The 21,328-nt window shown below is 43.9% G+C and overlaps 1 protein-coding gene across 4 annotated transcripts; it reads left to right on the top strand.

The window, feature by feature from the left end:
- The first annotated feature begins 871 nt into the window (after positions 1 to 871).
- Positions 872 to 21,012, top strand: ODF2 (outer dense fiber of sperm tails 2). Of its 4 annotated transcripts, XM_030507133.1 has the most exons (21): positions 878 to 1,046; positions 2,758 to 2,842; positions 3,541 to 3,694; positions 5,046 to 5,171; positions 5,764 to 5,931; positions 7,223 to 7,389; positions 7,876 to 8,005; positions 8,269 to 8,400; positions 9,076 to 9,150; positions 11,466 to 11,537; positions 12,126 to 12,242; positions 12,787 to 12,972; positions 13,588 to 13,697; positions 14,409 to 14,544; positions 15,215 to 15,325; positions 15,936 to 16,040; positions 16,611 to 16,769; positions 17,655 to 17,755; positions 18,302 to 18,464; positions 18,817 to 18,942; positions 19,678 to 21,012. In XM_030507133.1, exons 3-21 carry the CDS (start codon positions 3,587 to 3,589, stop codon positions 19,849 to 19,851), a joined length of 2,466 nt encoding a protein of 821 aa, XP_030362993.1. In that variant the 5' UTR covers positions 878 to 1,046; positions 2,758 to 2,842; positions 3,541 to 3,586; the 3' UTR covers positions 19,852 to 21,012. The 4 variants fall into 4 exon arrangements, with proteins under 4 accessions (XP_030362994.1, XP_030362993.1, XP_030362991.1 ...); XM_030507134.1 differs by lacking the exon at positions 3,541 to 3,694 and having other exon boundaries at positions 872 to 1,046; XM_030507131.1 differs by lacking the exons at positions 878 to 1,046; positions 2,758 to 2,842 and having other exon boundaries at positions 2,860 to 3,694.
- The last annotated feature ends 316 nt before the right edge of the window (positions 21,013 to 21,328 follow it).

The raw sequence follows: 21,328 nt of genomic DNA, 5'->3' as shown, positions 1-21,328 counted from the left end.
TTTTTCCGGAAAAAGAAAGATTAGGAGCAATCTGCCTTTGTAGGTGTTTCTGCTGTGCAAGAGTAGCAAAGGATTTGCTGTTGTACCAGTGGGGTTGGGAGCTGTCTCAGCAGGTAACGTGTAAGATGAAGTCTCCTGAGCTGTGCTGGGATGTTTGTCCTAGTGGGAGATTATTAGGGCAAGTGCTCCTTTACAGAGCCCAAGCCTTGAGTTTTGCCTTGGTACAGTCCTGTTTTCCCAGGAGAAAAGGGCAGGTTTGGGGAAGCTGGTTTGTTCTTTTGAGTGCAACTGCAGTTGGTCTGTAACACAGCTGGGGAGGGAGAGGCACCTTTATTGAGTGTAATAGCAAAGGTTGTGATCGGGGATGGGTTTGGGGCTTTCGTTGGGTTGTTTGTTGTATTTTTGTTAATTTTATTTGAATGTGAGACTAGTTACAAACCCAGCCACGGTCTGGCATAGGCAAAGATGCTGTTTACAGTAAAACCAGCTGGGTTGCTGCTCTGTGACTTGCTGTATCCTTGTTAAAGCTGTCCTCTACTGAAACCCGCATCCCACGGTTTTAACGCAACAGCGGGTGAACATGTTTTAACACAATTGCCTGAACCTGCTCCGCGCCCCTCTGTGGTGACTTGTCCACCCTCGGCGGCGGAGAGTGCCGGGGCCGAGGGGCCGAATCGCCGGGGGGCTGGTCCCGGGGGCTGGCCCCGGCGGAGCGCGGCGCTCGGCCCGTCCCCTCAGGCCGCTTCCCGTCGCTATGGCGACGGGGCCCGTTGTGGGGCGGGCCATTGTGACGCGTGCGGCGGCGGGCCTGGTCACGAGGAAGGTTTGAATCCCCCAATGGGGGAGCCGGGAGCGGCGGTGCGGCGGCGGACCCGGAAGTGCTGCTGTGGCGGCGGCGGCGGCGGCTGCACCTGCTGCGGGCTCGCTCCGCCCGGCCCGGCCCGCCCGCGGGGTTTCTATGGCAGCAGCAGCAGCGCCTCCCGCCGCCTCCCCGCCGCCGGCGACGACCTCCTGAGGCGGCAGCGGACCCCGCGCGGCGCTTCATGGTGAGGGGGCCGGTGGGGCGGGGCACGGCCGGGCACCCGGGGAGAGTCGCGTTGCCCGCTCTGTCGGTAGCGAGGAGTACCCCCCGCCTTAGGGGACCATCGGGCGACTGTGAATATATAACGGAAAACGTGCTTTGTACCGAGGCGGGCGTTGGGACGGGCTGCTAGGGAGTGGTGCCGCTCCTGTAGGCTTCCCAGCCGCTTTTTGGGGAGAGCCCTGCTCTGAGCTGGGAGCTGATCCTGCTTGGAGCGGGAGAGTGACCCCGGGATAGGGCCCGGCCAGCTCGAGGCAGCCAGAGATTGCGTGAAGAGTCTCTGGAGATGGCAGGAAAAGTTGCTTAAACTTCTGAAATAAACCCAGTTGCTGGGGAAAGCTGGTGACTGCATTTCTGTTTCATTTGTGGTTGTTAGATCTCAGGCAGAAGTTCTTCCCTGTGAGGGTGCTGAGGCGCTGGCACAGGGTGCCCAGAGAAGCTGTGGCTGCCCCATCCCTGGCAGTGTTCAAGGCCAGGTTGGACACAGGGGCTTGGAGCAACCTGCTCTAGTGGAAGGTGTCCCTGCCCATGGCAGGGGGTTGGAACTGGATGAGCTTTAAGGTCCCTTCCAACCCAAACCAGTCTGTGATTCAAAAGCTCTGCATGTTCTCAGTGCTGTAGCCCATGCACACATGTGGGCCTGGGGAGAGTTTAACTCTTCTCTTGAAAAAAAGAGGATTAAAATGCCCAGCAGTGCTTGGAGTTGTTCATGGCTAGAAGGTGGGGAATCTACCTCTCTTCCCCTCTGTAATCTTCATAACTCTGACGTGATATACAGGCATATTTTGTCTTAAACATCCTGCTTAAAATGAGATGCAGTAGTAATAGGTTTAGTCAGAGTAGTTTATTACGTGGATCTTAGCAAGCTGGTAAATTAATCAATGAGCTATAAAGAATGATCTAAATTATAGTCTGGCAGAAGTGTTGTACAAAATCCTGCTCTACCACATTAAGAAGTGTGAGTTGACTTGTAACGTTACGGAGGAGTGTTACCGTAAGGTTAGCTAACTAAGCCTGATATACCACCCCTCCAATAGCTGTACTCCATCACTCCCCAACAGGCATCAGTCCTTTGGAGATCCCTTCTCCTGCACTCCCATTTCTTCAAGCCCCCCCAGGCCATAAGATGCTCGTGCTGTAGCTGACTGCCAGTTCCATACACATGTATCTGCTGGGCATGAGTCTGTGTGGTGCTGGGTTTCCTTCAGCATGAGTGCTAATTTGGATGCATGTCTTCAGCCTGCACAACAGTATAAACCTAAACATCAACGTTTCTGTCCAGTGTTACAGAATTTGTTGGTGATGGCAGAACTTAGGGAGGGTGTGGGTTTGGGAGGGGATGTACATGTGCCCTAGAACTGTTCAAACCTATTTCCTTATTAAACTGGTTTAAAAGTGTAGTTAGAATTTGCGGGTTTGTAACTGTTTGAGCAAGACCATCAAGTAATTGTACAAAACATTTCCACTGTTTAAGCCAAGTTTCGTCATCACTATGTAAGGAATTGCAATCTCTGACCTTCCCTCATCCCATGCTTGTCAGAGGAAGCCAGGACACACCAACTGCTGTTGTTTGGGTCCATATACTCAGTGTATTTGAGCTTTAAATTGAAAAGAGGAGGATGTTCACAGTTTGACACCTTTTCTTATTAGTGGTCATTTTATTATTTCTATATCAGGTGTCCCTCATCCATCAACGATGAAATGACTTCAGTCTCTGCACAGAACGCACTGTCCAGAAGAGCCAAAAGCGTGAGAATAAGTGTAAGTAATTTACCTTATAAAAACCCTTTCTGCCAGAATCAGGGTAGTGCTGCTGCTGGATTTTTGTGGGATTTGCAATTGCATCATACCATTACCTCAACCGAAGCATCGAGCTCAAGGATGGTGGCTTTAATCTTGCATCTCTAGGCTTTTCCGTCTTGTGTTAGGTATTGCTTAAGGTTATGCTCTTTTTCTGAAGGTTAAAGAAATACTGTGATCCAAAAGCTTTTAAGCATTTGTTTAACTTCAAAAAGACACTTAAAACTCATATGAAAGAGTTTACAGGGTCAGGGTTCTAGGATGGAAGGATCTGATGGTTTCTTGTTGATTTTTGTGAAGTAAACTGTTAAATGATTGCTCCTCTTCTTCTCCCTTCGAATTTCTCTGCGTAATCAGATGGTGTTGGTTACTGGAACCTTGATTTGCTTGCTTGCTTGCTCAAAGACTTTGAACTCCAATGACTCTTACAGACACCTGCTGTCAATCCACCTGTATTTGGTCTTTAATAGCAATGTTCAAAGCAGAAAATACCAGAAGCAGATAAACTATTTGTGTTAATCCCAGCTTTTCAGCAAAATAGTGTGCAATTCAAAATGGCAGATGCTACTGAAAGAAAGCTCAAACCTTAACCAAGGCTGGCCATTGTTGCTTTCTGGCACAGAGGGAAGTGGTGTTATTTCCAGTTTCCTTATCCACAGGTTTCCTTCCATTGTCTTGCCCTTTCCCGTTTGTGGGAGAAGAGCCATGAAGAACCGTTCCTCATCTCCCCCTTTGCACGTCCATGTGGATGAAAACACCCCTGTCCATGTCCATATTAAAAAGGGTCAGAAAACCACACCTGCAAAATGCCAGGTAGGAGTGTTTAGCTGCCTGTTTGTAAGGGCTACAAAGAGGAAGGTGAACGGTCCTAGAAGCACCACACGATCTTCAAGGTCTGTTTTACTGTTGTGTTTGAAATGTAAGACTTGAATTTGTGTTCAGTGGTGGATTTTCAGTGACACATTTTGTATGTTTAAGGTGATTTAAGTATGATATGGAATACATACTTTTCATGTTCAAGCGTGTGATTGTGAGGGCTGTTGCTTCCAATGTGATGTAGTTTGGGGGATTTTTTTTCTTTTCCCTTTTATTTCTTGGATTTGAGTCTTGATAATGATTTTTCTTTGGCTTCATCCTTATTTTTGTAGGAAAGGTCTGGGGAAAGGTAATATCTAGGTGTTCCAAATATCATCTTGATTGTATTAAAATGAATGTGATTAGGGAAAAAAGAGTCTGGATTCAAATCATCTTCTGGCATTAAGCACCTTCATCGTCCGCTGCACTATGCAGCAAAGAACATCTCTTCATAGCCTCATCCACAGCAGGCTGAAGGCAGGACTGAAGTTGAGTTTCTAGTTATCCCCTCTCCTCTTTTGCAGTTGGATGTAAAGGTGATGCTCATTCTTCCTTAGGTGCAGCCATCCTGTTCTAAGTCCTCTATTAATTCTGTGTTTGTTGCTAATGGTGCATATCTTAATGAGGTAGGGCCTGACAGTGAAATCAATGACTCCTATTAATTAATTGCCTGTAGGGAATATTTAGAACATCAGATTTTTCTCTGAAGGTCAGAATTGTGCAAAACCACTTGAACTTCCCTTCAGTCAGAGCACTTCAAGTACAATACAAATGAATGTCCATCTATTAGTTGACTACAAAGCAGGAAAAACACTTCAGAGGCTTTTCAGAACCAATCACCGTGCACTGGTAGTGCTGTTATCACATGATATATCTGCTCTTCCGTGAGACAGGTTTGGAGTGGAAAAGGGATCTCTGAGGTTGTTCCTTCTTCACGTGAATGGGTTGTATTGTGATATTTTCTTGTGTATCTCCATACAGAGAAGACTTCCTCCCCCCTTGCCTCAGTCTCCCACCCTGGCCTGCTGGGTAAGGCTCTCATCACATCACAAGTGCAGGTATCCCAGGGATATCACAGGGCTGCTTCGTGATAGACAAGAACATACCCTCAGCTGGATGTGCGATAACCTTTCTTTCAGGCTGGTGTTAGCCTCCTCTGATGGCTGCTGGCTGGTCTTATGAGATGTATAATGCATAACACTGTGGTATTTTTGTATGAATCATCTTTCATTTGGCTTTGCAGCACTAAAAATTGTAAATGGTTCTTTAAAAGTCTGTGATTTATTTTATTTTCTCTTTTTTTTTCCAGCAAAAGCACAAGCAGAAAGTGAAGGGGGATACTGTGAATGTGTGTCGAAGTGTCCGGGTGAGAACAAAAGCCCCCTGGGTACCCCCAGGCAAAACATCTGTCCGGGAGTCCACCTGCAAATGGGAGGTATGTCTGAGTTTGCTCTTTAAAACAAACTTCCAGGTCTATCTGAGGTTGAAGAGAATTGATGTGTAGTGGGGGAGCTGGGCTGATCTGAAAGAAGGCTACTGTCTCCTACCACCCATTGAGTCTTCAATAAATCTTTTTCACTTTTTTAATGTTGAAAAATAGAAAATTAATTATTAGCCTGTGCCCATATCATGCCTTTCTGCCTCGAGAAGCCAGACAAATTTCTTGGTTTAATGTAGCTTTGCTAGTCCCCTTCAAGATCTCATCTGGGGGCACAACGAGGCACTACTGTTCTTAGTCTCTTCCAAAGCATGGAGTATTTGTGCAGTGTGTTTTCTTTCTTGTGGGTTGGCAGTTTTTCCTTTTGCATTCATGGCTTTTCCTAGACGAGAACTTGAACTTTCATTATTTTTTCTTCTTTTTCTGTTCTAGTCTTTCTGCATTCTTGACCTTTCCCTGATGGAAACGAAAGAGCTGTTTACAAGTTCTTTTTCTCTACCAGCCTTGTTGCAGTGGTACACCCTGCTCTCTGTGTTTGGCAGAGTTAGGGTTCGAATGCTGTTTATCACTTTCTGGTGTTTTCTCCCAGGGACCAGCTCACCGCCTAGAAGTTGCACCTCCAGATTCAGACAAAATGCCTTCGGTGATGCACCTGAGCGACCTCTCTGCAGATGAGGAGGATGTTGTTTGCTGCAGAATGAATGAATATGAAAAGAAGATAGATAGCCTCATAAATGCAGTGGGAATGATGAAGGAGGTGAGGAGGTGGAGGAGGCTGGAGTCAAGTCTTGGTGCAATAGAAGACTACCCAGGCCATTGGTAGCTTGTTTGAAGTTGTTTAGAAGAGCTGAACTATCCTACTGAGAAATTCACTAAGCCCTACTGTGAAACATTGTAAAACATTAGCCATGTATGAAGGTGTTGCTGTGCTTCAGTTTCCAAATGATCTCTTTTCTGCCGTAGCCCAAAGTCTGAAAACTGGTTATTCCAGAAGGTGAAGAATACAGTATGTTGCTGTCTTAGTGTCAAATAATCCACTTAACAAGATTGTTTCTTCTCATTCTGTTTAAAAATGTGCAACCCACTGATGTTGTGTTTTCCAGATAAGTAGCATCTTGTGTACTTGACACCACTTGAAAAACGGGTAGAAAATGTTCCCAGATGCATTATGATATGGGCAAACTGCATTTTTAACTTAGAGTTAACACTGAGGGTAACAAATCTTAAGTATTATTATTTTACTCAAAACTATGATGTTCAAATTAGCGAACAAGAACAGGATTTGAGTCACACAGATTCTTACATTAAGCATTCTCCATTTTATTTATGCTACAGAATTTAATGGAATTACTTGCATGACTGTAAAATAAAAATCCACTTTGATACTTTTAATAAGTTAACCAAGGAAAACCCAAGTGTGGTGCACTGGTTCAACCCCCCTCCGTGCTCTTTCACATCTTACAACTGTTCATAGCACTCTTAACTGCCAAATGGGGTACACGTGTCATTCACGGGGAGCAGTAGCCAACTTCTGAGCCCCATTCAAGTAGTACGTACACAACTCCAGTCACACTACCAGCAGTGACACTTTACTGCTACAGAACAAGTAGATGGAAACAAAATGCCAGGGACTCCTTAGGTTGATTTCACCCAGTTCCATGGATCTCCCAGAGCAACAATGGAACAATGGGAGCTATCTCCAGTGTGTTAACTGCCACCAGAGCTCCTTTTCTGCCACGTTTGAGGCCTTTCTCATGTCTCACGGCTGATGACAATTTTGTTGGCATGTGACTTAAAGCCAGGACACTTGCATCTCCCCAGTGTTTGTGGGATGGGAGCTACTTCAAGGCAATGACTCAATTATGCCCTTTGTGCACAGGAACAGCCTGGAAATATCTAGGGGGAGGGAAGGAAAAAACCCCAAGAAAAAGCCTGATCCTCTGTTGTTTGCAGCTCAGTAGCTGATTCACGGGTTTGAGACATGGATTCTGTGTATTGCTTTAAAAGCACCTCATTTGTCTTAAGTTCTATTTAAATATCTCCATCAGGCCAAGCTGCAGGAAAAGGAGGAACACAAGCAGTTGACAGAGCGTCTCTTGGAGGAGCAGAAAGAGCAACTAAATGAAGTCACACAAGAGCTGGTAGAAACAGAACATGAGAATACGCTGCTCAGGCGCAATATGGAGCGCATAAGGGAAGAGAAAGACCTGACTATGTAAGACAGCTCCGTTCTCCATTGTTACTCCAAGTAGTGGTATTTACAGGGCAATACCTCCTTTACTGCTAATGTTATTTGAGGTTGTAGTTTGTATGTTGGGTTGCAGTGCTACTCAAGAACTGATGTTCTCGGGAGTTTTTTGTCACCTTTTAGAAGGGGAACTTCAATGGCAATAGCTGCAGAGAAGGGCTATAGGATGATTATTGGAGTGGAAAAAACTACTCTTGAGAGGAACCTTTGTGGCCTACAGGAGGGTCATCCTAACTCTGCAATGAATATTTTTAAGGTTAAGAGATGCTGTTTGAATTGTGATGATATTGGTAGAACAACAAATGAATAAACACAAAACTGAAAACTAGAGGCTATAGCCCCTGAGAGGACTGAATTATGGGGTTTTTCTTAATCCAATCAACTGTATATCAATAGTGGCTGGTACAGCTGTCAAAGCTTCTTGTTTCTCTGATGGCTGAATTCTCATTACAGGCTAGAGAAAAAGTACCTGCAGCATGAGAAGGAGTGTTTGATGTCCAAGCTGAGCGAGGCAGAAAGGGATGCAGCAGCAGCAGCCAGGCAGATCCGTGCCCTGGAAAATACAATTGGGAGACTCAACATTGTAAGTGTTGTCTGTTTTTGTCCTTGCCTTTACTATGTTGTCCTGTTATATGGCTGTCTTAAAAATGTAATCTAACAATTGTTTCTCCTGATAAGTGGAGGGATTTAACATGCTTAAGGTGTTTGTTTTGTTTGGAAGTGGGGTATTTATTTGCAGCATCCAGTCACGTTCTGTGCACAGGGTGCTCGCTATTGCACTGCTCATACTTGTATCAGCTTCACACATTCCATGTGAACGATTTTCCTTTTTTTTATCTTCTGTAGGAGAAGCACATGAGCAGCTCAGACATTAATGCACTGACAAGGCAAAAAGAACTTCTGCTCCAGAAATTGACCACCTTTGAAGAAACCAACCAGACGCTACGACAGCTTCTCAAAGAGCAGCACAACAAGGAGGTGAGCAGTGCTGTGTGCTTGAGCTTGGCTGATTACAGGAGGCTATGTCATCTTGTGGGCTGAAATGGAATTTGAGAGCTTTGAATGCTTTTTCCCAGCCCTGCTGTTGTCTCTGTGTCATAAAGGATGGATAGGTCTTTTTGTATTTTTCTTGGGTTTTTATCCCTATAAGGCTGACTTTTCTGCTGTGAGGATGTTAGAGCATCTAAGTCTTTGACTGTACTAAAAGGTATAGGCACTACTGTGTTGCCAATTCTTTCTCTTCTGGATACAGCTGATTGTGCCAGTGTGAAATGTTACTGCTGCAGTTGCATTGGCTGACATCTGAGGACTAGATGTGACCTTAGCTAATGGGAGCTTAAGGATATTCAGAACCTTATTTTGTAGGTTCTAAGAGCAATAACAAAGAGATTGTAAACAATTCTGTCCTCCTTGTACAGAACAATTCTATATTGCTTGTAAGAGCTATACAGAAGTGAAATTGCTATTCTTTCTTTAGTTTATATTTTATATATTTTTTTATATTGGTGCTTCTGGATATCTGCTGAGAATTGCTGCTGCAACTGGGGACAAATGGTTGACTTGCCCAGTTCCATTTAAAGTAACTGTCTATAACTGACTTTTTAGTTAATAATCTTGTTAATAATACATAATTCTTATGTATTTCTTTTGTAGAAGGATGCTCAGAAGTTAATGGCGCGGCAAAAAATATTGCTGAAAAGGCTGGCTGACTCAGATGCAGAGAATGTGGTAAGCAAACAAGCTTTTTGGTTTTGAGGTCTTTGTTTTGTTTTTTTCATAGCCCTTGAAATATAGGGGCTTAAAATAGGGATAGCATAGGTGAAATCTTCATGAAGAGCACCATTAGGATTTACAGTATTCAGCTATATAGAAGTGGTAAATGCTCCATCCCTGGCTGTGTTCAGGGTCAGGTTGGACAGAGCCTTGGGTGACATAGTCTAGTGTGAGGTGTCCCTGCCCATGGCAGGGAGTTGGAACTGGGTGATCTTAAGGTCCTTTCCAACACAAACTGTTCTAGGATTCTGCTTACCTTTTCTTATAGTACTGAATGTACAAAGCAATAATTGTACTACATGTTTCTTTAAAAAGAAAACCCTGAGGGTGGGAGTTAAAAAAATACCTACTGCAAAAATAAATGCCCTTGGTGCTCAGGATAGAATTCTTCAGTTTCTGTATGTTTATCGTGTTATCTTCAGGGGTACCCAACAGATCAATACCTGGCTCTGAGCCTGGTGTCACCAGCAGAATTTTGGGGGTTTGGATCATGGGTTGGTTCACATGGCAACAGGCCTGTCTCAAAGGGGAAAAAGGATCTTTGCAACTTTGGGAGTTAGCTGGGTTCATTGAAAGAGCTTTAAGCTAGATTCGAAGGGGAATGGGATAAAACCAATGTTTGAGGAACAGCGTGCTAGTGAGGTGCTTTGCTCTGCCATCTCAGAAGAGGCAGGGCATGGAGATCCGTGTGGCACCAAAGACACAAGAGTTTGTGTTAGAAACCACAGAAGAGCCTGAAAATGGTCATGTAGGAATTAGGGTTTCTCCCCGCAAACAGGCAGCAGGATCAATAGTCCAACTGAAGCGCATCTACACCAATGCATGGGCAACACACAGGAGGAGCTGGAAGTCATTGTGCAGCAGGAAAACTATGACACAGTTGTCATCATGGAAACATGGACAACTGGAGTGCTGCAATGGATGGCTGTAACTCTTTAGAAGGGATAGGCAAGGAAGGAGAGGTGGTGGGGTGGATCTCTGTGTTTTGGTTTGGTTGTTTAGAGCTTAATGATGGTGATGATAGGGTTGAGTGAGAAAGAACAGCCAAAGCCCAGCTAGAACTTAATCTGGATACTGTCATGAAAAGCAATAAAAAGTGTTTCTATAAATACATTAGCAACAAAAGGAAGGCTAAGGAGAATCTCCATCCTTTATTGGATGCAGGGGGAAACCTAGTGACAAAGGATGCGGAAAAGGCTGAGGAACTTAGTGCCTTCTTTGCCTCAGTCTTTAATAGTAAGACCAGTTGTTCTCAGGGTACCCAGCCCCCTGAGCTGGAAGACAGGGATGAGGAGCAGAATGAAGCCCCATAATCTAAGGGGAAATGGTCATCTTTTGTCTGTACTCATCCCTGGTGAGGCTGCACCTTGAATTCTGTGTTCAGTTATGGGCCCCTCACTACAAGAGAGATACTGAGGTGCTGCAACATGTCCAAAGAAGAGCAATGAAGCTGGTGAAGGGCCTGGAGCACAAGTTTTATGAGGGGCAGCTGAGGGAACTGGAGTTGTTCAGCCTGGAGAAAAGAAGGCTCAGGGGAGACCTTATCACTCTCTACAACTACCTGAAAGGAGGTTGTAGTGAGGTGGGGGTCAGTCTCTTTCCCAAGAAACAAGCAATAGAACAAGAAGGAATGGCCTCAAGCTGCATCAGGGGAGGTTTAGACTGGATATTAGGAAAAGTTTCTTCACCAAAAGGGTCGTCAAGCATTAGAACAGGCTGCCCAGGGCAGTGGTGGTGTCACATCCTGGAGGTATTTGAAAGCTGTGTAGATATGGCCCTTAGAGTCATGGTTTAGCAGCTGACTTGGCAGTGCTGGGTTAATGGTTGGACTGGATCTTAAAGGTCTTCTCCAACCTAGACGATTCTATGGTTTTGTGAAAAGCACAAAGAGGGAAGCTTTCTGTATTTGCCTCTGTCACTGAATGAGTGACCTGGTGCCAGTTTTTGTTCATTTCCTTACCTGTAAACTGAGAGAAGAGTTCTTACATTGCCAGAAGCTATAAAATTTGCTGTGAGACAGGCAATGCCCTTTTTTATCTGTGGGATATATGATCCTGTCAGGTCCTGGACTGAGTGTTTTATGCCCTGTTACACAAGTGTTTGTACCCTTTCTGCTTGAGGAGAATGCAGCCTGTTTTTCTGTTGCTGTGGATACCAGAGAGTGCCATGAATCAGAGAGTCGAGGGAGGGAGACAGTTACACCTCTTTCCTCCACCTGCCAAACTAAATGTGTTTGTTACTTAACATCTAAGTGGTGGTTGTTTTCCCAGCAACTTCAGATGAAGCTTCAGGAGAAAGAAAAAGAAGTGGAGAGTCTTGCCAATCAGATACAGGCAGGAAAGGTAGTTTCCTTTTTCCATTTTCCTCTCCCTATTCCACCTTTGAGTTCTGTAGAACCACAGATAGTCCAAACTATGGATTTAGATTTGCAGAAAATTACTTTTTAAGGGATCAGATGACTGGCTTGCTTATAAAACTAGACAAACAGCTACCAATTTCTACACAGTTGTGGATTCCTTACTGTGCTGATAAGCCATCTATCACAAGGATGACTAGGTAGTATTCTCTTTGCTTGGGTTTATCACTGAGTTGCCTTTCTGTTTAAGGTCCTGTTGGTTCCTGATGTCACATTCCAGCCTGTTCCTCTGTTTCATAATTTAAAGGCGAACATAGCGGAAGAGATGCCACATGAAGGATGTTTTGCCCTAGAATAGATCTTCCAGGCCAGTCATTCACATCTGATTTAAAATAAATGGCTACTCATTTGTTCCCCATTTTGTTGGAGTAGAAGAGCTGTGAGGATCCATCTGAGGAAAGCGGAGGTGGCTGGAGACCCTTCAGTGAAGAAATCTGAGACTGTTAGGTTTTATAAAGTGTTCCTTCTATTAGCTTGGTGAGGAAAAGTCTGTGTCTTGTTGCTTCTTATTCAGGATCAGGCAAAGGCAGTAGAGGAACTCTCCAAATCTATGGAGGCTATGAAAGCCCATTTACAAGCGCAGTTGCGAGGCAAAGAAGCGGAGAACAACCGCCTGACTGTGCAGCTACGGGTATGTTTGCAATGGTCCCTGGGGATCATCTCTTCATTTACTCATAAACTGAATCGACTGTCAAGGGAAGTATTATCTTGTTCAAAGTCTTATTTAACGTATCTGTTGATGTTGTGATGATGTTATGATGAACATGTGTGTTAATGGTTTAGAGGAGCTTTAATTCTGTTAAGGTATAGAGCTGCATAAAGCAACATTATCATGTGGGAGCAATGCAATTAATAAAGACAGTGTTGTTGGGCAGATCAAAAGAATGGTAAACCAGTATTTATCTTGGTCAGGAAAGAAAAGAAGTATTCTAGAGAGTGGGTTATGAAAGAGGAAAGGAAGATTCTTGGAAGGAAAGCCAGACATGTCATGCTGACATGTCTTTCAATATCAGGACAGGATCGTGTAGGTGAAACCTGATTGCAAGAACCTCCAGGCTGAAAGTTGGGGGTTTATAACAAGCTCTCTCCACCAGTTCTAGGAAATTAGTTGCTGCTTTGGGTATGCAGGTGTAAGGGCATTATTCCATATGGTGTGTTTTCTTCCCTCTCTGCAGAATCTGGAGCGTGGTGAAGCTCAGCACAAGGCAGAGGTGGAACGTATCATGGAACAGCTGAAAGAAGTAAAGCAGAAGGCAGATCGTGACAAAGAGGCCCTGAAGAAAGCCCTCCGTGCACAGAAAGAGAGGGCAGAGCGGAGTGAAGAGTACGCAGAGCAACTGACTGCCCAGCTAACAGAAAAGGTACCTGATAATACAGGAGAAGAGACCTCATTTCAAATCATGCATCTAAATCTTTGACTTCTGGTAGCAGCCCTGGGGAGAGCCTTTGCTTTCAACTAATGAGATTTATTTCTGTCTTGATGCCTTGGCCCATTTATGCTAAGTTTAGAACAAAACCAGTTTTCTCAGCTGTCACTGTATTTGCTGCATGTCCTTAACTTAGGACTTGCCATAACTTAGATAATACTAAGCTAGCAGATCTGATTTTTCACCTGGTTCTTTAGAACCATCTGAAGGTTGACAAAAGCCAATAAAACAAAGCCCTGCTATTTTGGCTGAAAACTCTGGAGTTAGAGCAGAAAGGTAAAAAGACTTAGAGGCATAGTGGAATTTCCTGTTGAAAAACAACTGAAGGATATCAAAGAGAAGTAGAAAAGTTAGGACTGAGACAAATCAGAAGGGAACATGGATTTTACACTACTTGATTATGTTTTTCCTATCCCTTGTTTTTTGAATTCCAGGGACAAGAGCCACTAGTAGCATCTTAGCCATGCCTTATATTATCTGCATATCCCATATCCAATGACATATTTGTCACCCTTGTTCTGTTCTTCCTTTACTTCTTTTGGTTGATAGGACGGGTATGTTGCTGAGGCGCTGTCTACTCTGGAGACCTGGAGGAACCGCCACGACAAAGCAGTAAAGGACAGGAGTGACCTTGAACTGGAGATTGTTACACTGACCAGGTTAAAATAAAACTAGTGTAGAGTAACAAGCATGAATGGGGATGTGTTCTAAGTTCAAGGATGATTTAACTTTATTGACTAATACCATTAAATCGAATAATTTCATTGGATTGCCTGTAAATAGCCAAGCAAAACCAGCACTGCCTAAAGGCTAAAGCAGAGTTTGAGAAGAGAGAGAGCAAGAGAGTGATGTGGCTTCTGCTGCTGACTTGCCACAGCACAGGCAGACTTTTTAAGGGTTTGCTGACCCTTAAAACCCTGTTCCTTTGCAATTTTATAATGCTTTGAAAGAATTAAGGTTATTTTTCTTTTGAGATCTATTTGAGAAACTTGAAGGGATTAGAAGAGATAGGCAGTGTAGCTCATATCAATTTTGTTGTGAAGGTCAATAAATGTAGTGTTATTGCTGCACTACAGTTGCTGCTGCAGAAAAAACCAGGTAGTTATGAGACAAGAGAAAGGTAGCTCTTCACCCTGTGTATCTTGAAAGCAATGCATTTGAGTTCCAAGAGGACAATTCAAGTTAATTTCCAGCAGACTAAGAAGATTGAGGTAGTAGAACAGTATAAAAGATAGGTGTGCATACATGGAGGACAGGAAAAAATAGGATGAAAGGATAGGAAAAAGCCATGTTTCTGAAGCTAATGTTTAAGGATTAGGAGTCTTATTCTTTCTTCTCACTTAAGGATTGATTTTCTTTCTGTATGGCAGCCGTCTTGCAGACTTGCTGGAGGAGCAGGCAACTCGGGAGGACAAGGTGCGGAATGACAGAGATGTGGTGCCAGATAAAGTGCATCGACAGAATTCAGAGACCTCTGCTTTAAAAATGGAGAATGAAAGACTAAAGGTCAGTGATTCTGGGGGTTTGAAGCTGAAACGATAGGGAGGGAAAAAAGGGACACATTACAAGAAGTTACTTGGCCTCTGACGACAGAGTTAAATTGCACTCATTGCTCCCGTTCACTTTCAAACCAGTTTCTCCATAGCCTGAGTGTGATAGGACAAGTGTCCTGGGAAGAGACATAAAGGAAATGTACATTCTCTGAGGACTGGGTTTCTTCCCTGTTTTGGTTAGGAGGATCTCCAATCCAAGTACTGTTTCTTCCAGCTGGATTCTTACATCTTGTCTTTACATCTTCATCCTGCTGGCCAGATACCAACCAACTGTAGCTCATGCAGGGACAGTGGTAATTTCCAGAATAAAAGAAAGTGGCTGCCGTATTTCTTCTGTCTTCTCTTACCACTGGTGATCTTGTAGGTAACCTACATCATTTTCTTCTTGGAAAGCTAAGCATTGATTCAAATAAGGAGTAGCCCTAATCCAAGTAGCACAGCTCATTCAGGCAAATGGAAAGACTGCACATCCATCCCAAACCTCTCTGCTGATGAAAATTTGGCAATCCACTGAAGCCTGGAAAGTTTTGCCATCTTACGCTGACAAAAGCCTTTTTTTCTTAGTCTTCTAGACATTAGACAGCTTAGCATGGCAGTTAGTTCCAAGTGTGTTCTTTTTTCAGGCTAGTGTGGCCCCAATGGAGGAAAAGCTGAAGCAAGCACAGGCTGAAGTGCAGCAGCTCAGAATCTCTGTCAAAAACTACGAAGGGATGATTGAAAACTACAAATCACAGGTAGGCATCATACCAAAACCTGCAGCCCTTGCAGTGACATGTTTCCTCCCTTTACTGTTGTGGCTTATTCTGTAACACCTTAACCCTTTGCTCTTGGAGGACGTTGCAGTTTGATATGGGTTTGGTCCATTTGTCTCTATTAGCCTGACTTTTTCTCAGCTGGCAGCATCCAGACTGCCATGTGCTCTATGCCAAAGTGTGGGAGATTTGCCTTCCTCACTGTGTGCTGATGACTTGGTCATTAGGAAGAGCTGACTCCCATGACAGAGGTCTTTATTAATGAAAAACAAAAGACTGGTTTTAATATTTCACTTTCCCCAGCTCCTTTTCAAAAGGTAAAGAAAAACAGTGAGATGCTTTTTTTTCTGCCTCTTAGTGTGGCAAGTAGTGTTCCTTGGCTGCTTTTTTGGAGGGATTTTGGATATTGTGATTGTAGGAAGATGAGGCAAAAGGGGAAAACATTTGGTGGAAAGCCCAGATTATCCAGGTAGCAGAAAGTGAACTTCCAGATATAGTTCCGGGTGGTGGCTGGTGTGGTAAGAAACTTGTTGCTGATCCTTGAGCAGCGTACATGGCAGATAAATCATGTGTTGTTTTTTTCACTGTCCAGATATTAAAGACCCAAATGGAAGCAGAAGATGCAGCAGCAAAACTGGAGAAGTTTGGAAAAGAGAACAAGGCACTAAAGGAGGAAAAGAATAATGAGATGGATCTGGTAACTATTCCTCTAAAGACTGATATGTTGTGTACATTCATGGATCTTAATGTTCTGAATGTAGTGAAAAATGGCTGTGAAGAGGAAATAAAAGGCTTGAGTTTGCCTTTTCCACTAGCTTTTCTCAGGACTTGTTCATTCTGCAAAATGTATTGCATGTTTAGCAGCCTCTTCTTGACTATATGGTGTTCTTCAGAGGTGTTTAAATTGCTTCGTGTGTCCTTTGCTGCAGAAATAGTGGTTTAGAACAGTGGGCTGGCTAGGTCACACATTGTCTGATGTGGAACAGCTCTCCTCAAAAAAAGAGCTTGTACTTCTAGTAAAATTGAAGCCCATGATCCAAAATACTCATTCTCACTTCATCCATAGGGAATGCCAAATCCTAAGAGAAAGCCTTTTGGAGTAGGAGAAGACCTTAGGCTTCAAACTCCAACACTGGCCAGATACCCACACAGTGTTGCCATGGTCGCATTCTAACAATGCTTCACTGAATTGAGAAATGTTTTTAGTCTTGACCTTATGAACATTTGAAGATTCCTCATGTTCTCTTCTTCTCTTCTTTGATTATAGTCACACAAGCAGTTGCAGAGCAGGCTTGCTGAACTGGAAAAGCTGCCCGAGATCCTAAAGATGAAAGAAGCACAGATAGCAGAATATAGAGAGCAACTTCAGAATTATGAGAGGAAGAACGTCGACCTGTCTGTCCTAATTTCAGATCTTCGTCAGCAGGTAAGGGATGGCAGAAATAACCTGCAGCTCTGCAATCCAGAAGTCTGAGACCAAGACGAGTTTCCAATCGCAGGAAGGTTCAGTCTTCGTCTCTGTTCTCGTCTCTTTCTGAAAAGATTAAACGTGCACTGCAAAATAAAGGTGTGTGCCATGTCTTTGTGCAAGAAGTTAGCGGCATAGCTAGTGGCATTCCTGACTATTTGAAAGCTTCCTCATCCCCTGGTCTGCGCTTACTGCGACTTGAATAGCAGCAGTTTCAACACTTGCTAATGCCAACACTTGCTTCTGTTGCTTCCATCACCTTGTCAGCTTTCCCTCTTGTGCTTTTCTGCTGGTAGTGCTGTCCCAACCTTGTTTTCTCACCCTGATTTCAGGTTGTTTTCCCCATCCCTGTTTTTTGTCCCCAGGAGGACTCTCTAGGTATTGCAGGACAATTACAACAGGCATGACTTCTACAACCATGCCTCAAGACACAGCAGATGATCTCACAGTGTGACTGCTTTAGTCTGATTGGCTTGGAATGATAAACCTTCCTGGTATTTCAGGCTCTAACGTCTTTGTGGGCTGCTGTCATGTATATGGCTGCTTTTAATGTGTGTGCTTTGCTGTGCTTACAGGCGGCTGCTCTGCATGCAAGTGTTTACAGACCTGGCTGTTCATTTGCAGTATGGAAGAACTTTCTCATACCTTTCCAAACATTAACTGGAAGCACCAGCAAAATGGATGTTTAGTGCTTTGCTTTTCTATCTGCTTTTCCTTTTCTGGCATTCTCCAGAAATTATGACTTGAGCATGTTTCCTTCTGGCAGGCTGCATATACTTTAGGTGGTTGGTCATGTGTGTGTAGTGACTACTCTGTGAAGTAATTACTCACTGTAATTTTTAGATTGAGCTCCAGGGGGACAAAATGGAGATGACAAGGGAGAGGTGTCAGTCTGCCCAGGAGGACAAAAAGCAGCTCACCTTGAAGGTGGAAGAGCTGGAAAGGTTAGAAACATTAGGCTTTCTCGCTCTTTTAAGGTTCCATTTCCATCCTCTTCCTATTGTTTTCTTGCAGGCGATTGAACAGCTTCAGTCTTGTTCCAGTCCCCCATGTGCCTCCAGGATTCTGTGTGTTTGTTTATCCCACAAGGATCTGGAATCAGTAGTTGTCCACTGGAGAGTTATATGTTTTTGCAGCACGTGTTATGAATGTTGTTAGAAAGGATGATGTCTTACACAGCACACAAACCAGCTCCTTGTCCATTCTAGCCTGACTATTTTGAGGTTACTACATGTTCCAGTGATTTTACCCGTGTTTATTAATTCCTTTTAGTGACAATGTCTGGGAGAATGCAGGTTTGTGGGTACTCTCTCTGTCCTTCAATCTTTGGAATCCTGTATTTGAGAAATGGCGAACTGTGTCTTGGGGTTTTCACCTTTCAAGGAGAAATAGAATCTATTCGCAGACTAGTCAGGACCTGACAAAAAGGCAGACTAGAACACACTCCATTTGAAATGAATAGGTTTCCTTCCCTTATTATCTTAACCTAGAAAACTAGAGTCAACGAGTGCCCAGAACATAGAATTCCTTCAGGTCATAGCAAAGCGGGAGGAGTCGATCCACCAGTGCCAGCTGCGGTTAGACGAGAAGACCCGGGAGTGTAGCTCCTTGGCGCGTCAGCTGGAGATGGCCATTGAGGATGCCAAAAGACAAGTAAGCAACTTCTTGTGTTTGTGAATTCTCCCAAAACTCCTCAGCCTGTAAAAGGAGAAGAGCGAGAATGCTGGAATTACTCCTTAACCTGTGACCAAATTCATTAAAATCATCATGTTCAGTGAAATACAGATAATGTGCTGGTGCTGTTTGTCACCACTTAAACCATTGAAAAACCTGAACTCTCTGCTCCAGTTTGCTACACAAGAGCTGAAAGCACAAGACTGAGCTGCTGCTTATGTATGAGGATGTGTCCAGTTAAACTTTTTTGGGCTTTTGTGGGCAATGGGGTAGGAAAAATGGTTCTTCCATAGACAATCCTTTAACAGAGTTGTTCTGTTGGTACGTGTAGGTGGAACAAACCCGAGAACGAGCAACCTCTAGAGAGAGGTCAGCCCAGTCCAAGATGTTGGATTTGGAGACCCAGCTGAGTAGGAATAAGACAGAACTGAACCAATTGCGTCGGAGCAAAGATGATGTGAGTGACTTGCAAGGGATACTCTTGCTGTGCTGGTGGTGTCCTGGGCAGCAACTGGAGTCTGTAAACCAAGGTCCTATGGATATGCTGCAAGTCACACAGAGCTGTGTCTGAATGTGACATGCTGTTGTATGTGTCCTAGGCAGATGTGTGGAATGACATGTCTGTTAGGTCACTGATTCAAGAGCAGGGACTCTCATTTGCTTAGTACTTATAGCAATGATCTGAGTGAACTTGCTCTAAACTTCTGTAAGAAAAGAATCAGACCTCTGTATTCAAATAAGATTTGCATCAGGTATCATGGACAGATTTCAACTTCATTTACTGTGCTTGGTTTTCTGAGAGAGAATGCAACTTCTCTTCTAGAAGAAAGAAGGGGAATCTTTCATAATGTCCTATTTACTCTGCTGCTTGAGTTTTACTTGGAGTTGGGTTGGCACATGGATCAGGTCAAGTTGCTTTTCAGAGCAGAGTGTGTTTAATTCCCCATAACTATAGCTAATCAGTTTTAAAAGCCCAACTGATTAGCCACATTGTCTCCTGGTTTGATCAGTGGCTGCTGAATGGAGTTGGAAATGAGCAGAACAAATTATAAATATCATAGCACCATCTCTGGTAATGTCATCTCCTGCTGTGCTAATTCCTGCTGTCCTCAGCACTTTTGGGGAACAGCTTCAGTTTTCCTGGGATGAATGTTGCTGTCTTTCAGCCTGTGTTTTGTGCTTCTTTATGTAGGCAGAGCGCCGCTATGAAAGCCGTCTGCAGGACTTAAAGGATCGATTGGAGCAGTCGGAGAGCACCAACCGCAGCATGCAAAACTACGTCCAGTTCCTTAAGTCTTCCTATGCCAATGTTTTTGGAGACAGTGCCTTGCTGGGCTCCCTCAGCCACTCTCGTTCTTCCCCATGAGGGCAATGGTCTCCTTGCACCTCTGCCTTTAAGCACAAAAGGAGCCCTGCTTCAAAGCCATATGTTAGAAAATAGGTTGGCATTTCAGGGTTGCTGTCAGGAGACATTTTCCTCTTTTCCTTGCAGCATGAGATGATAAAATGATGGTGACATATATCCTAAGTGTAGGATATCAGCAATATAGAAGGTTGGCATCACACCATAAACTGTGCCCCACACCCAGATATTTTTGCACATGATGGAAAAAAGGTCATTTTCATCCTGCAAAGTCCTGATGGTTTCAGCTCTTTAAAGCCTGTCAGTGGTTTGTTGAGCGTGTTCATGTTTATAAGAGCTCCTTTTCTTTTCATGCTTCCTTTTTCATGCTGTTTCTCTGTTGGGGACATCATGTGGGGTTTTATGTTTGTGGGGGTTTTTTATATATTTTTTTAAACTATTGAACATTGTATTGCTGCATCGGGTGACAGGATGGTGGGAGAGGGTCCACCCACCAGAAGTGTGAAGCTGAAAATAACTTAAGTGCCTGAGCTCTACACTTCCAAGAGATTATTTCCTGAACAACCACAGTGTTTGTGAACAGTTTTATACCAGAAATAATGATTTGGGTTTGTTTTTTTTTACTCCCTGAGCCTTACCTTTTTTTCTGAGTGTGATGCTAATGTTGCTTTATTCCTCTCGCCCTCATTTCCTGATCCTGAATATCCCCAAGACTGAGCCAAAGGAAAGATTGCAGTTTAACCTCAGTGGCACTTCAGTGATGTGAATACCAGGCGAGTTCAGGGTGTGCATGAAATACTGATTTGCTCTTAAGCCAATTAAAGAGCAGCTTTGGATACTCAACTACTTTATCAACCTAGTCTGCATCTTCTCCTGGAAAATCAGGTCTTCGATATGTGGAGTCGCTAAACCTCCTGTGCTCTCTGGTGTCCTGTTCTTTCCAGTAAATGGTTCTTACGGGGGCAAAATTAAAAACTATGTTTAACTCCTTTTTTAAATCCTATTTATGTGCGATGTGGTCATTAGGCAGTATTTGCCATCAAGGTGGTCTAAGTTAAATCATTTTTTTGAGAGTTCTGTAATTGTGTGTGTATTTAACACTTCAAAAAATCTAAAGGTGCTATGGTAAAACAAACAATAAACTACATTCGAATTGGTAACGTTGGGGATTTCCTTGTCAGTGTGTTCTATTTTGGGTCTTCTGGCCCTCGTTGTGGAAAAACAGACGCGTCGCAGGGCTGTTGGTACAGGCAACGATGATCTGGCCCCTTTCCATGTTTCATAGATGCTGGCCTCTCCCTGCCTCAGCAACCCAGGATGTGAATGCTGCAGCAGGGGCTTACCTTCAGCCCTTCGTCCCGGGGCTCCTCCGCGAGAAAACACAAACTAAGGGCAAAACCCCCTCGCTGCCCCACACACGTCCCCACCACAGACCCCCCACCCCCCTGGAAGCGCTCTCCCCCGGGACTCGAACTCAGGT

The sequence above is a fragment of the Strigops habroptila genome, chromosome 15 (genome assembly GCF_004027225.2).
Source record: "Strigops habroptila isolate Jane chromosome 15, bStrHab1.2.pri, whole genome shotgun sequence".
NCBI classification, from domain to species: Eukaryota; Metazoa; Chordata; class Aves; order Psittaciformes; family Psittacidae; genus Strigops; species Strigops habroptila.
This window is presented reverse-complemented; position numbering and strand designations above follow the sequence as displayed.

Coding starts and splice junctions, on each gene's coding strand:
- ODF2 (XM_030507131.1), top strand. CDS start 3,443: ATGCTACTGAAAGAAAGCTCAAACCTTAACCAAGGCTGGCCATTGTTG. Junction 7,390..7,875: donor GAAGAGAAAGACCTGACTAT/GTAAGACAGCTC, acceptor TTCTCATTACAG/GCTAGAGAAAAAGTACCTGC. Junction 16,770..17,654: donor TTTCAGATCTTCGTCAGCAG/GTAAGGGATGGC, acceptor TGTAATTTTTAG/ATTGAGCTCCAGGGGGACAA.